Source organism: Archocentrus centrarchus, chromosome 12 (genome assembly GCF_007364275.1).
Source record: "Archocentrus centrarchus isolate MPI-CPG fArcCen1 chromosome 12, fArcCen1, whole genome shotgun sequence".
NCBI lineage: Eukaryota > Metazoa > Chordata > Actinopteri > Cichliformes > Cichlidae > Archocentrus > Archocentrus centrarchus.
In genome coordinates this window covers 4,873,854-4,889,475 of record NC_044357.1, presented here as the reverse complement: position 1 = coordinate 4,889,475, position 15,622 = coordinate 4,873,854, and the positions used below count along the sequence as shown (strand labels likewise).

The following is a 15,622-nucleotide window of genomic DNA, read 5'->3' as shown; positions in this document are numbered from 1 at the left end:
TTTTTTTTTTTTTGCATACATTTATTTGTCACCTTTTAACCAGCTGTAGATATTCACAGAATAAATAATATTTGATTTAGACTACTTATTGGTAGTCTGAGGGAAAATTCATGTCTCTTTCAGAAGGGCTTTAGTCCCATTACTGAAGAGGGATCACAGCAGGCCAGACAGTCTTTTCAGGAGGGTGTTCTGCTCCTGAGGGTTCATGGCCTCATAGGTATCCAGCTCCAGGGAGAAGGTGGCATTGCCAGATGTCAGTGTTCGTAGAACAGTGGAATAACCCTTTACATGGACATTTAAACAGTAAATAATTTTCACTCGCAAATTTAAACAAAAAAAAAAAATATCTCATCTAACAGTTTGAGTATCACCTCACCATCATCTCAGCCAGGGGCACGGTTGCTAACAGCACCTTGTTGTCATGACGGCTCTGGATGTCTCTGACTGTTCCTCGTCTTTGGGCCAAGTCCCCCAGCACAGAGCTGAGGTGTTCCTCGCCGACGGTCACCTCTAATGACATGACCGGCTCCAGGACCTGCCCACCCGCAAGCCTCAGGGCCTGCATCCAAAGAAAGAGAACCACAACTTAGGCTTACAGTCACAACATTAACCAATAACAGTTAACCAATAATGCTCAACCTTCAGCATGCAGCGAGATACGCAGGCAGACACCATGGCAGGCGATGTTCCAGGTTCCATGGTAACATGTTGGATGAGTGTAGATACGCCCTGCAAAGGGTAACCCAGCAGTGGACCTGAATAGTTAAGGGAGACCTCTTCAGTAAAACGGATTAAAGTCAAATTTTAATAAATATACAGTGTATAGTAAGAATACCTCCTATGTCTTTACCAAAATACTTTTCCTTCATATTATAAAAACATGAGGTTGAGGGAAAAAGGATAAATGACTTGGAGACAACTGCACTGTAAAGAGAATCATAATCATAAGATGCTGTAGGAAAACTACGTTAACTTCATTTTGATACAGCTAATAATCATGTAGAACGAATTTTTAAAACCTACGTTACAAAGTCCTTCACACAAAGTGCAAAATGTCACAATTCAGCCAACAAGAACATAGAGTAGAAAAATTTCTTAATTTACTATTTAAAGTTCAAAGCGTATTATTCATTTGAATAATTTATGGTATAAAATAGAAAAATTAAAGCATCATCGCCGCTCTCTTTGTAAAGGATGCTCCGGTGCATCTTATTCTAAAGGAAGTAATAAAGCTCAAGTTTGAATGCTTATCAGAGGCTTTAAGAAAGGGGAAAAATGAGTTTTGTTTATTTACCTTGAAGAAATGAGCTGTGTACTCCATTCTCAACTGCCTCTTTCATTTCTGGTGAAAGCTGTCCCTCTAATTCTTCTTTGAAAGCCAGTTCACATGAACCGCCCACAGTGGCGATATCCACAGGCCTGACAGCCAGCTCCACCGTTACAACGTGTCTCCTCTCCCCTACTGTCCGGTCCAGCGTATCTACATCAGATTCGTAAAGGAGCAAAAAAATCTGACAACGGCAGCACGAAGCTGACAAAAACTACTCCTCCGGTGCGACAGCGTGAGAAGTATTTGTACCTGTAGTTGAAGCTTCGTGAAGAATTGTCTCTCTGTAAGCCACCTGTAGCGGCCCGAGGTGAGTCTCAATGCCGTGCTCTCTCCTGATTCGATCGTGGATGATCTCAATGTGCAGCTCTCCCATCCCGCATAAAATGGTCTGAGGATGGAGAGCAAACATGAGTTTAGGTGACTCATTATAGCACTGGAGAACAAAAGACCTGGTTAATCCAATACATCACCTGGCCAGAGTCAGGGTCAACTCGAACTTTAAGACTGGGGTCTTCTCTTTGGAGGCAGCTGAGTGCGTGATCAAGAACTTGCCGGGAAAACATAAATAAACGTGAGTGAGCACAAAGTTGCTGCAGCACAGCTAAACGCTAGTTCATGTGTCCCTCAAATCACTGACCAGCCTGTTTGGTCATAGAGGGTGGTTCTATGGTGCAGAAGAAGACGGGATCAGGGACCTCCACTCCAGAGAGGAGGACGCTGGCACTTTCTTTCCGCTTCTTTCCTGCCTCGCCCTCATTTTGGGCTCGGCGGGCCGCGGCTGCTGCCGAGGCCTTCGAGGAAACAATCGTGTCTCCTGTGACTGTCTTAAGTGAATGAAGAAACCACAAAAAACTTTTTGAGGGAGGGAAATCTTAAAATTAAGCAAATATTTAAATAATAGATGAGCTCTACCTGCTTGAGTCCCACAGTTAGTGCAATGTTTCCTGCTGTCATCGAAGGGATTTCTACATGCTGATCCGCAAATGGCACCAGCAGCCTGCTCATCCTCTCGCTACAAATATACAAAATTTGACACATGTTGCCATATTAATGATACTTTAATGGAATACTTATAAAAATAATATGTTACACTGCAGCAGCTGTGGAGATTAGAGGTTCAGAACCACACACGTGGTGTTCCTGTTGATGTTGTGGACAGCGGTCTGTGGTTTCAGAGTACCAGAGTAGATCCTAAGAAACACCAGAGGGCCTCGCTGCTTGTCATGAAGAACCTTGAAGGCCAGTGCACACAAGTCATCTTTGTACCACTGCCTGTGAAGTGACAAGTTATGAACACGGCTTATGGTCTGATGAAAATTATCACTTGTGCATAAAAGCCTATTTTAATAAATGCACTGACTAACTCAAAAGATCATCAAGCAACACTTAAGGCATGCTTTGAATTTTTGTCCTTTCTTCATACATCATAATGCCACAATCGCTCTAGGAGCGAGGAGCGGACATCACTCCAAGAGCTACATCCCAGACTCTACAGGCCTCAGTTAACATGTTAAGGGTTAAAGGTCATGACAGTAGGTTTGCAAAGTTGCATCTGAGCAAACCACAAGACTTCTGGAACAATGTCCTTTGGACACATGACACTGAAGTGGAGATGTCTAGCCACAATGCACAACTCCACGTTTAGTGAAAACCAAACACAGCATTTCAGCATAAACGCCTCATTCCACGGTGGTGGAGGGGTGAGGGTTTGGGCTTGTTTTGCAGCCACTGATTCAACCATGAATTACACTGAATACTAGAGTCTATTCTCGCCAAATGTGAGGCCAACTATCCCACAGCTAAAGCTTGGCTCAAACTGGGTTAGTGGTAGGTTAAAAGGTTTCACTTACACCAGGTCATGGTGCCGTTCGTTGGGAGCAGGCAGGTAGGCAGTGATGGCATCTAAAAGAGGCTGAACACCTTTGTTTCTCAAAGAGCTCCCACAGAGGACAGGGACACCTTTACGGGCGAGAGTGACTCGCCGCACAGCCTCTTGTAGCTGGAGACACGTTCAACACTGTTGAGTCTATATTCACAAGTACCAACAGCAGGACTGACATATGTTAAATCTCATACTGTGGTACTACACATCACAAGACTTACTTTATTAGAGGGAACAACATCAAAATTGTCACTACAATCAGTTAGCAACAGTTCTGCGAACTCATCGTCCAGATCAGCAACCTGTGATTTGAAACAGATGTGTAAACTTGAGGTAAAGCTCTGGGGCACCTTAAGATTCCATCATTCCTGATAAATGTTCTCAGTGCGTCATCAAGTACCTGCTCAATTAAAGCTGCCCTCGCATCGCGGACCACCTGCAGAAGTTCTGGATCGTCGGACTGCTCGAGACCTTTCACTTCAAACACTCGTCCATCATCTCTCGTAGATTTCATCTTCCATATCAGTTTCTGGTTGGTTAACAAGTCAACCACACCCGTGAAGTTCTTGCCTATGCCGACGGGAATCTATGACACGGGTTCATAAGACAAGTTGTTACATATTCTTGTTAAATGCTTATATATCGTATTGCTGTACTAAAAGACACTCTAATAAGTTGGATGTTCAGTTCATCCAGTGAGTACATTTGTGTTTAAACCTGTTTAGGTCCTGAATCGTTCCTGTGTGGAGTCTGCATTTTATCCTTGTATTTGTGTGGGTTCTCTCCAGGTAATCGTCTGTGTTAGGTTAACCGATGAGTCTAATTTGGACATAGATGTAAACGGCTGTCTGTCTCTATGACTTATCCCTGTAATTGACTGGCAGCCTGTTCATAGTGTACTCCACCTCTCACTTTATGATGGGCATAACATCATTACCACTGAGAGGTGAAGTGAATAACACAGATAAATTAGGGGGCAAGTGAACATTTTATCCTCAAAGTTAATGTGTTAGAAGCAGGAAAAATGGGCAGTTGTAAGGATTTGAGTGAGTTTGACGAGGGCCAAATTGTGATGGCTCCCAAACTGCAGCTGTTATGGGGCGTTTCCAGTCTGCAGTGGTCAGTATCTATCAAAAGTGGTCCAAAGCAAGAACAGTGGTGAACCAGCGACGGGGTCATGAGTGGCCAAGGCTCACTGATGCACGTGGGGAGCAAAGGATGGCTCGTATGGTCCAATCAACAGACAAGCTACAGTAGGAAACAGTATTCTCTGATGGCTGTGGGTCCTTTCAGAAGGATATAGATATTTTTCTATTTTCTTTGCATGTTTGTTTATGCATTTCTGCTTTATTCTCCAAATTAAAATGATGGTCCCATCGGGAACCAGTTAGCAGATGACTCAAAACTCTTTACAAAATTGTATGAAATTAAAATTGAAAATTACCAGAAAAGCAAACAGCTAGGGCAATTATTACAAATACACTAAATGAACGAAGAAGCAAAATGAAAAAATATAACACACTGTCACATTTTATAAGTCAATTATTGCCTACATTTCTCTCAGATTTCATTTTTTTAACTCTGGCCTTTGTGATCCTCCACAGTATATAGGAGACAGAAATGAGGCTGTGATGTTAGAAAGAAGTGACTTTACCAGACCTCTGTGACCTACTTACAGTGTTTTTTGATGACCTACCTGCAGGAGAACTGGATTGGCTTTCAATTTCTGCTTGATGCTCTCAATGGAGAAACTCAGGCTGAAAAATAAAAATGAAAGAGAGTTTCCATTTCAATGCTGTAACACACAAATGAAACAAAACTTGTATTAAACTGAATGTTGAGTCAGTCACTTTGCTGCAGGCTTGTCCATCTTATTGAGGAAACAAACACAGGGGACGTGGTGCTTCTCTGCTTGTCTCCACACAGTCAGAGTCTGAGCCTGTGGCCATTTAAATGGAAAAAGAAGCAACTGATTAGAGGGTGAAGCTCATTTTTAAATGAGAACAAGAAGCTGTTTAACCCCTTAACTGGCAAGGGCCCGGTGACGGGCCGTTTGTAGTCCCTTTTATATGGCAGGCTAGACCCTCCCATTTTTATTGACACGTCATTCGGCCAATCATGTAACTGGCTGCACCAAATCACCTGACAAAGCTACGTGACGCCCTCTGAGTATTATTGGCTCTGGGAAACCCATTTCTTAACATTATTGGCCGAATGAGGTGTCAGTCAAAATGGGCGGGTCTAGCCTGCCATATAAATGCACTTCATTCGGCCCGCGGACCAGACGCAGCCGATTAATAGGCTATGAAATGGGTTTTTCAGAGCCAATAATAACCAGAAGGCGTTATGTAGTTTTTGTCAGGTGATTTTTTTGCTGCCAGTTAAGGGGTTAAAAACAGGGAAATAACCTCAACACCAGCGGACGCATCAAACACTGCCACAGCGCCGTCGAGAACACGAAGCGCACGCTCCACCTCAAGAGTGAAATCAACGTGTCCTGTAATGACAAAGTCATTCAGTGGTTGTTCGTTTTCATTTCTACTGGAATTGTTTTTTTTCTTTTTTTTTTAACCTGGGGTGTCTATGAGATTTATTCTATGATTTTTCCAGTCAAATGTCACCGCTGCTGACTGTATGGTGATGCCACGCTCCCGCTCTTGAGCCATAAAATCTGTCACAGTATCCCCGTCATCTACATCTAAAAGCAACAGTGACACAATTCAGTCAGTAGGTAGACATTAAAAAAACAAGTTTTGGATAATAAAAAAATTAACACCATCACTGCATGCTGTTTTCCCACACACCTCCCAATGCCCTGGTATAACCGGCGTAGTAAAGCATCCTCTCTGTGGTTGTTGTCTTCCCTGCGTCGATGTGGGCCATGATGCCGATGTTTCGGATTCTGCAGATACACGAGTTGACATGGCTCTAAGAACGCATATGAATCTGCAGAGTATTTTATAATGCGGCAGCAGAATGCATGTAATTACTCACCTGGATATTTCAGGGCTGACGACAGCCCGCAACGATTTGACATCATCTATGAAAGGAACAGGAAGCAGAATTATGAGGATTTGACTGCTGATGTGTACAAGTATATATTGCTGACTAGGTTATCCTGCATCTGACTGATTGCAGATTTAATCCATTAGTCAACAAAAACATAGAAATAATGACCAAAATGACAGATTGCAAAAAAACACTGGTGTTGGAGAGTGCAGTCTAACAAGTCATTCTTCCATAGGTGCTCAAGGAGGTTGAGAGCTGATGAATTTGAAAGATGTAGCATATGAGTCACATCGCTTTCACTCTCATGAACCCATTCGGTGAACTCTGATACCCCATGGATGGGTCCATTTTCATGAAATGATTTCCATCAGCATAGAAATGTTTCATCGCAGGACAAACTGAGAGCAACTTTGTACTGATGTACAGAGATCCTTCCTCTAAGGCAAATCAAAGTATATCATATTATTCTGATAGCTTTATTTGATAGCTAAAATTATTTTGAAATGCAGGGATTTAACAAGCTCAAACTAAAACACAATCACAGATACTTATAAATATATATATATATATAGCTATAAAAAGATAAGAGATAAAAATGATTACAAAAATATCTTGTTAATATGAGTCATTACCTGTTGCTGGACTAATTAATCAAATGCAAATCACTCAAATCTATAAAAGAACTTACCTGGAAGAAGCTTGTAATGTCTCTTTACTTGAGAGCTCGGTCCACATCTGCAGCCCTGCAGCCCCGCAGCGAGTAAGTGCTTCCACTGTAAACCCCGACCAGGTTATCAAATCATCAGCTTAACATATTTAATCACTGGCAGCACAGAATTATTATTTATTTTGTTTTATGTTATTTATTTATTTATTTGGGGGGGGGGGGGGGGGGGGGGGGGGTAATATCTCACCCAAATCATCCTGGTAAAAGCCTGCAAGCCTCTGACAGACATCTCTAATATATGCTTACTTCCCGAGCTTCTTCTTCAGTCAGGGGAAGCTTGAGCCATGCTGGAGAAACGCTTCCTTCATTAAAAAAAATAAATAAATTAAAAAAAGAGAAAACCGGAAAGACTGTGAGTGTAATCAGATGTTTAGTAAACTTTACCCCAAGACGACAGAAACTCTGCAGAAATGAAAAATGTTTAAATCTCACAAATCATTCTTGGGTACGTCAAAATGCATCCCCGGGACACCCTGGAGGTCGTAACGTATAGTTCCGGGGGAAGAATACAATTGATTCCGTCATTATTAGCGACTGTGGATCATTTGCTACAATTTTACAAATTACAGTACCATTTATTTAATATTTTTCACAGTGTGTACTTTATCTGACCGTGTGTTACATTAAACAAAAGCCGGTCATTTGAAACGAAGGGACAAATCGTCACAGAATGATGACGTCCTTCCTCTAGTATTGGCTCCGGGGAAAACAACATCAGAAGGACCCCAGCCTGAAGCAGAAAAACACCAACTATTAGTGTCTGTACCCGCTGTGTCTTACCAACGACATATTCATCGTAACACTTAACGCCGTGCACACAAAATGGTAAGAAAGATCCTCGTCTAAATGACATGAATTAGTGTTGATCGGGGAGTTTAACGCGTTAGCATGTTGAGCTAGCGTTAGCTTTGGTTCACATGTGGCGAAGCTGCGGTTCTTATTATGGCCGAACACCAAAGTATGTTATAGGCCCTCTGTTGCCATCACAGTGACATTTTCGGTCATTTGGCTGCGAAAGAGGTACATGACTGGAAATGATCTGAAGCTGTAATGGCATTTTCGCTGTTTTTGTACACGTTATTTTACGTTTTAGACAGTGAATCTGACGGAGGTTAATCTGAAATGTTCCATCTGTTCTCCATTTCTGTGTTGTAGTAATCTCTCCTTGCCAGTCATTATAAGTGTTAATCAAATCCATTATTTAGCCTTTAATATGCCAGATTGGGAAATCAGATCCTCATCCTCCCAGGACTTAAGAGTATCATGTAAACAATCAGTTATCAAAATTTTTTCCTCTTTCCAGTCCTTTTCTTTCTTTTTAAAGATAAATGTAAGCAGGTTCTCCACACTCAATTGTATTCTTTGTATTCTAAGTTGAATAATATGTGATGAAACCATTCAATTCTGATGTTGTTATTCACATTTCTATTTCTTTTTTTTTTTTTCCATCTGAACCTTGTTGCTTCTGAACCTTGGAGAGTCAATGCTGACACAGTTGGTTGGTTGTGACTTATTTAAAGCCTGTCTCAGCTGTCATAGGGCAAGAGGCAGGGTACACCCTGGACAGGTTGTCAGCCCGTGACAGGGCACTTATTTAAATCATGAAAATCAAATCATTGCAATATTTTTGACATCCTCTGCTTAGAGGTGTGTGGAACATCATCTCCAGCCTGTGAAAACACACTCATTTAAAAAAATAAAGAAAAAAAAATGCTGACTGAGACTCATGCACAAAAATGTCCGTCTTTTTCTTTTTTTAATTTATTGCTAACCCTACGCTTAGAATTTCTTGTTTTTGGTAGCGCAGTTCAGACTTGTGCTTTTGACAGGTGTAGAAACACCACCAGACAGCTTTTTCCATTCAGATACTCTTATGGCTCCACAATGAATTGAGATGGCAGTCCTTCTATGGCATTTACATTGCCTCAACTCCAAGAGTGTCATCTTATGGCATTAACTGCACTACATTAATATTTGCTTGTGGGGATCCTGGAGGGGGAAACTTTTCTACCTCAAAATAGGTGTCTGTGGTAGATGTGCCTGTCTCATAGCCTCTAGTACTTTTTATAGATTATTTCAGAATCTGACAGTTAATGGAGTTCAATCACTGAACAGGCTCAGTGGTCCACGTTGGAGCTTCTGTACAGTAGATTTTGCTTGAAACTGCAAAGAGAAGCCATATTCTCAATGTAAATTTGAATCAGGTTCAATGAATGTGTTCTTTTCTCTTGTAGCCCCAGAACGAGCACATCGAATTACATCGCAAGCGGCACGGATACCGCTTAGACCACCATGAAAAGAAAAGGAAGAAGGAGAGCCGCGAGGCCCACGAGCGATCTCATAAAGCCAAGAAGTTGATTGGTTTGAAGGCCAAATTGTACCACAAGCAGAGATATGCAGAGAAGATCCAGATGAAGAAGACGTGAGTATGGAGGGATGAAACAAAAAAACTTCTATGTTATAAATGTTGGGTTTATTTTTTTAAAATGCAAAACATAAAAAGCTGTTTCCATAAACATTTCTGATGTGTCTTTACAGCATCAAAATGCACGAAGAGAGGAAGACAAAGAAGAAGAACGATGAAAAGACCCCTGAGGGAGCAGTGCCAGCCTACCTGTTGGACAGAGAGGGACAGTCCCGTGCTAAAGTTCTGTCCAATATGATCAAACAGAAGAGGAAGGAGAAGGCTGTAAGTGTCCGCTAATATCTGCTCATCAGCTGCAGCATTTTCAGGGCCATATTTCATGGTGGTGGTGTTGAAATAAGGTCACTTTATAAACACGACCTTACTTTATTTCTGCAGGGCAAATGGGAAGTGCCTCTGCCAAAGGTGCGCGCCCAAGGAGAGACAGAGGTCCTTAAAGTTATCAGGACTGGAAAGAGACAAAAGAAAGCCTGGAAGAGAATGGTCACAAAAGTTTGCTTTGTGGGTGACGGCTTTACCCGTAAACCTCCAAAGTACGAACGTTTCATCAGACCGATGGTAAGATTGAAGCCCAGCTGAAATGTTTGCTTGTGTTAAACATTACAGTCTGCACTTGAAATAATCAGAAGTGACTTTTCTTCATGTATACTTGGTTAAAATTGTTTTGTGCCCTTTTTTTTGGTTGTTTTCAGGGTTTGCGTTTTAAGAAGGCACACGTCACACACCCGGAGCTGAAAGCCACGTTCTGTCTTCCCATCCTGGGAGTGAAGAAGAACCCTTCCTCACCCCTGTACACCTCTCTGGGAGTCATCACAAAAGGAACAGTCGTAGAAGTCAATGTCAGTGAGCTGGGCCTGGTTACACAAGGAGGAAAAGTTATCTGGGGTGAGTGCTTAAATCTGTAAGAATCCTTAAACTCATCAGTGAGGTCATTTACATATGCTGCAGCAGTCAGGTTCCTCACTGGTCTCGGTAAATGATAACAAAATATCAGCGTTAACATCTTACACTGTGAGTTTAAAGTGTTAAATAAATTAAAACTATTAGATTTTGCTGGATGAATGATGCAGTGTGTATACTAACTATATTTCAGATTGGAAGAGGGATAAATCTTAACTCTTAAACTCTTTTCGCTCTCACTCCTAGGTAAATATGCCCAGGTGACGAATAACCCAGAGAACGATGGCTGCATTAATGCAGTTCTGCTGGTATAAGACTTTGAACCTGCCTTCTAACTGTGCCTGGGAGCTGTTGTGTATCCACGTAAATACACAATAAGCAATGACATTCAAATCCCCGGACTCCCAAGAAGATTGTTGGTGCATTTTTTTTGGTAACAAAACGGACACTCAGAGGAAAGAAAGTATGGCGATTACTGCTTTAAACTTAATAAATAAACTTGGAAAAAACACCAGATACTTTTGCATTTTGTTTGGTTGTGTACACACATGGCAAACAGTAAAGCATGCTTTGAGGTTTCACCAGTTTACAACAATATACAGGGTTCGTACAGGTGCTGGATTTTAGATCTAGTGCTTGAAAGTGCTTGAAAAGTAACTATCTTAACTAGCTTGAAATTAGTGCTTGTAATATATATATATATATATATATATCTATATCTATATATATATATATCTATATCTATATATATATATATCTATATATATATATATATCTATATCTATATATATATATATATCTATATCTATATATATATATATCTATATATATATATCTATATCTATATATATATCTATATCTATATATATATCTATCTATATCTATCTATATATATATATATATATATATATATATATATATATATATATATATATATATATATATATATATATATATATATATATATATATATATAGATATATAGATATATAGATCTATATCTACATATATATATATATATAGATATCTATATATATATCTACATATATATATATATATATAGATATCTATATATATATCTACATATATATATATATAGATATATAGATATATATAATTTGTGTGTATGTGGGTGTGTGTGTGTTCCCTATGTACCCCTAGATGAGTGGATCAAGGTTGATGAAACTTTGCATAAACATTTCCTAGAGCACTGTGTATATAGTGTACACAGATATTTTATACATATCCCACAATCATATATATTATTACATTTGAAGAGAATGTCAGTAGAATCTAGGAGAAGCACCTCAAACTTCTGCTCTCTGTTTCACAAATGACTGTTGTTTAAGAGCGGTCTGAGAGGTGTAGCGCCATCACCAGACTTTCTGTGAGGGGAAAAAAAGGACAAATTCTTCAAGCAGTTTCAGACCTGTCAGCATTTCACAGTGGCCGGTTCTTTTAGTGATGAAGCAGAATGAATGTAGGTAAGGAGATCAATAGGAGAGGGAGAATGAAACATGTCTGAGGGTGGTTTGGTCCTCTGAAGTTCCATCCTGAAGAAGCAGAAGCAGCAGCGCTCCCTGCTCTTATTTCTGATTACCATGGCAAAATTATTCAGTGTGTTTTTTCCCTTCCTTTTTTTCCCTTTAAAAACATGTTCCCAGTGCACTCTCATTTGTTCTTATATGTGTAAATATAATGACCACTTTCATAGATTTCAATACATGTGGCTGATCTCCAGAAGAAATGAGACAAAAAAATAACTTTTTTTTTTTTCTTTTTCTAATTTAAAACAGCAATTTCCTCATGATGAAAATTGTTCCTCGGCCCACATGATTGTATGTTTCCTGGGCTAAAAGCAGAGACATCGTAACTGGTTAAAGTAGTTCTGTTCCATGTGACTGACCTGTTTTATGTTGCACTGTTTTATGAGCCACTTTGTGGATGGGCCTTCATAAACTAGTTCCTTTGCTAGGAGAGCCTGGAGAATACTGTTGGCCCACTGAGCTCAAGTGTAACATTGGAGAGAGCTTTTTGCCTTCCTACGTGGTGTTGCCTGTGGATCTGTCTGCAGTGGGATATAAGCAACTGGAGGACATGAGGAGCCTATGGAGAATATATACGGCTCATCTGGGAAAACCAAATATGTTTTTGGCACCAGTACATTCAGATTGCAATTTTGATTACAAGCGTGGCCACACAAGACAGGCTTCCTGACACTTAACCCTGACCCAGTTCTGCTGGTAGCCGTACATGCCCAGTGCATCACACTACTGCCAGCATGTTGACAGTCGATGGGATATGATTGCATCATGAACCCACTTTTCTTTCTCTACTCCTCCCCTAATGTCTTTATGCTACAAGCTTATCTGGATTTTATTCTTATACAAAGTCACAAAAAAATTAATAAAAATGTGCCCAGGATGTAAACTATTGTTATGATATTATCTAGAATATTTTGATGGGGCTATGTTTACAGCCTTAAGCGTGAAGTTACAAACAGCATGTCACAGAGGATGTTTGCTAACTCACTTCTTCGAACCGACTCGCTAGACTCTAAAGTAAGCGTTGAACAAGAGCAACAGGTTTTACTGTGTATCTCAATATCTGTGATGCCCCACATGACTGTGTGTTTATTCACCCATTCTTTACCTTTAATCATAAAACTCCACAAAGTGAAAGAATATTTATGCAGTGTAGAATATTTATTTAACTCAAACTCAAATATAGGCACAAACTTTGGGGAAAACAATTAGCTGATTTACATTTGCGGTAGTTTCAATAGCTAGCATGTATTTGCATTGTCATTTGATCATTTTTGACTCATTTTATCCAAAAACACTCAAACCCATCACTGATGCTGTCTTTCCAGATCTGCTAAGCACAGTTTTATTCAGCAGTGTAAGACCAAAACAAATGTATTTTATATCATCATTATTGTTGGCTTTGCTCCTAAATACAGCACATCATTTAGTTAGTTCCTTTACATACACTATGTATATGAATCAACAAATTAAAATCATTGCTTGAAAGAATAATCATTAAATAGCATTCAAAAGGCCTATGTGACCATTTTACTACAATTAGAATAGATGAATAAATCTGCAAAACACAAATTCTGCTCAGTACAACTCTCAATGATACATACAAGATAAGTTAACAGTTAAAAGAGATGCATATGGATAAGATAAGATAATCCTTTATTTGTCCCACCATGTGGAAAAATTACAATGTTGCAACAGCAGAGGGACAGCAGAGAAACACAAATACAAGAATAAATAATATATAAAATCTGATAAAAGAATACTAGAATACCACAAAACTCTCTTCACACTATACACATTTATGTACATTAGTAAGAAGAAAAAAAAATATATACACACATTAGTAATAGTGAGTAATTACTGCACTTGTTTAATTTGGTGAATGGGTAAAAGGGAAACAGTGTGCTACGGGCCAGTGCTGGTTGTAGAGTCTGACAGCAGCGGGAAGGAAGGACCTTCTATAGCATTCTGTTACACACTTATAATGGCATATCAACATATCACAGCAGGTCGAAATATATTCATGAAAACTGAAAATATTTGCAAAGTCGTTTTCATGAGCTGCCACACAGCTCAAATGACATCTCAAAGGTCTGGGTTCGATTCTGCCTTGGCCTGGGCCTCTCTGTGTGGAGTTTGGTTGTCTCTCTGTGTTGGCCCTGCGACAGGCTGGTGACCTGTACAGGGTGTACCCTCCTGCCTCTCGCCCTGGAGGGCTGGAGCCTATCCCAGCTGTCATAACTTTATTGTACAAAATAATAGTAATTGAATTAAGAGAAAAGAAAATAGTTCATTCTGCACTTTGATGATGATGTGAAAAGAGTGGTGTTGCTAATTCTAGGGCCTGGAAAAATCTTTGACCTGTTGCAGAACATTAATGCAGATTATCTCCAGCATCTTCCAGTAAATCTTAATCTACAGAAGCTCCCCGAGATTTGGAAACATATTATAATCTTTGTTTTTCCTAGCATGCAAAGTTGCTTGGTTCCCCTTAGTTTACCTCCTTCTTTATGTAGAATGAGTGTCAGGGAAATTACTCCATAACAGACATTTTCTGAATGGGGGCAGTTAGATTATGGGCTGCTGATGGATCACTTTTTGGCACATTGTAATGAGTCTTATCTTCATCGAAATGTGTTAAAACATTTCACACATTTCAACATATCATCACTGATTTTAGAAGATCACACCACTTGCCGGGTGGAATAGTGGTGCAGTTTTTAGCACCGTCACCTCACAGCAAGAGGGCCCTTGGTTTGAATCCACTGGCTGCCTGGGTTCTTTCTGTGTGGAGTTTATATGTTCTCCCTCTGCCTGCGTGGGTTCTCTCCAGGCATTCAAGTTGAACTCCCATACATGCTAAGCTCGCTGGCGATTGGTGAAACTGGTGAAGTGTGAATGGCTGTCTCTATCTGTGTTGGCCCTGTGACAGACTGGTTACCTGTCCAGGGTGTAACCCACCTTTCAACCTATGGCTCCACCTTGAAGCTTCGTAAAAAAAAAAAAAAGTAGTAGCACCCACTGGTGATTGTTAGTGCAATCAATGATGATCATAAAAATAAATGATCACGTGTGTATCTTAACATGACTTTGTTTAGACGTCATCTTTATTTGTTTAAAACACATGATGCATTTTTTTTTCTTTTTTTGCTCTTAGTGAGGTGTGTTTAATTTAATCCCAACTATTTTTTGGGGGGGATACACTTAAACAGTAAGCAATATCTTCTTCACTTTACATGAAGAGCCACCGGGTCCCTTGAAACATTCTTGTTCTTAGTATACAAGAAAAGCCATATTGTCATTGGATAAATAAGCAATACAAAAACCTGTTTGTCTGCTAGTCTACTGTTGCCAATAATTATGGCCAGTTATGTTGTGAAATACTGTAACATCCTGCATACAGCAGGACTAAAGAGATAAACAAAGGTTATTCATAAAATGCATTATTGATATATAACCTTTCTTATTACTCCTACAGTTCTACTTGCGTTATTTTGCCCACTAGGTGTCTCTCTTGCCATACATATAGGCTATGTTAGAGCGCAGTCATTGCCTAAAGAAGTTTTTCCTTCAGCACCTCAGAATGTACTTCACTGGTGAACAACAGTGTGCTTCACTGTCCTCGGCATGAACTGACTGTATTATTCTTTTTTTCATGAACAGTCGATGGGAGTCTGCAGCAGCTCTGCACAAAAAAACAAACCAAACAGCAACATCACAGCCTCCAGGGTCCACTGAAGAGTTTAGTCACAGCCAAATGCGCCGTCAACGAGGACCGCAGATGTGACTCACACAAGATGTTGAT

General features: G+C 40.0%; 2 protein-coding genes across 3 annotated transcripts; one reads left to right on the top strand and one right to left on the bottom strand.

Annotated features, from left to right (window-relative positions):
* Positions 1-19: 19 nt before the first annotated feature.
* Positions 20-7,571, bottom strand: gfm2 (GTP dependent ribosome recycling factor mitochondrial 2). Of its 2 annotated transcripts, none has more exons than XM_030742038.1 (21): positions 7,333-7,571; positions 7,136-7,250; positions 6,910-6,994; positions 6,207-6,252; positions 6,017-6,114; positions 5,785-5,910; positions 5,621-5,709; positions 5,063-5,151; positions 4,909-4,969; positions 3,613-3,798; positions 3,434-3,514; positions 3,181-3,329; positions 2,462-2,602; positions 2,243-2,342; positions 1,968-2,154; positions 1,801-1,877; positions 1,580-1,718; positions 1,295-1,480; positions 640-755; positions 377-559; positions 20-282 (listed from the first exon to the last, which is right to left on the bottom strand). In XM_030742038.1, exons 2-21 carry the CDS (start codon positions 7,175-7,177, stop codon positions 154-156), a joined length of 2,310 nt encoding a protein of 769 aa, XP_030597898.1. In that variant the 5' UTR covers positions 7,178-7,250; positions 7,333-7,571; the 3' UTR covers positions 20-153. The 2 variants fall into 2 exon arrangements, with proteins under 2 accessions (XP_030597898.1, XP_030597899.1); XM_030742039.1 differs by having other exon boundaries at positions 7,381-7,571.
* Positions 7,572-7,614: 43 nt separating this feature from the next.
* nsa2 (NSA2 ribosome biogenesis homolog (S. cerevisiae)) lies at positions 7,615-10,789 on the top strand. Its single transcript, XM_030742044.1, has 6 exons — positions 7,615-7,773; positions 9,183-9,370; positions 9,487-9,637; positions 9,752-9,931; positions 10,066-10,258; positions 10,520-10,789. Exons 1-6 carry the CDS (start codon positions 7,771-7,773, stop codon positions 10,585-10,587), a joined length of 783 nt encoding a protein of 260 aa, XP_030597904.1. The 5' UTR covers positions 7,615-7,770; the 3' UTR covers positions 10,588-10,789.
* The last annotated feature ends 4,833 nt before the right edge of the window (positions 10,790-15,622 follow it).

Bases quoted from the DNA above. Each gene is read 5' to 3' on its own strand.
- gfm2 (XM_030742038.1), bottom strand. From the start codon at position 7,177: ATGTCTGTCAGAGGCTTGCAGGCTTTTACCAGGATGATTTGG. The intron at 3,330-3,433 runs GTAAGTCTTGTG...ACGTGTCTCCAG, and splicing joins ATGTTGTTCCCTCTAATAAA to CTACAAGAGGCTGTGCGGCG. The intron at 1,878-1,967 runs GTCAGTGATTTG...TTTCCCGGCAAG, and splicing joins CTCTATGACCAAACAGGCTG to TTCTTGATCACGCACTCAGC.
- nsa2 (XM_030742044.1), top strand. The intron at 9,638-9,751 runs GTAAGTGTCCGC...TTATTTCTGCAG, and splicing joins AGAAGAGGAAGGAGAAGGCT to GGCAAATGGGAAGTGCCTCT. The intron at 9,932-10,065 runs GTAAGATTGAAG...GGTTGTTTTCAG, and splicing joins AACGTTTCATCAGACCGATG to GGTTTGCGTTTTAAGAAGGC.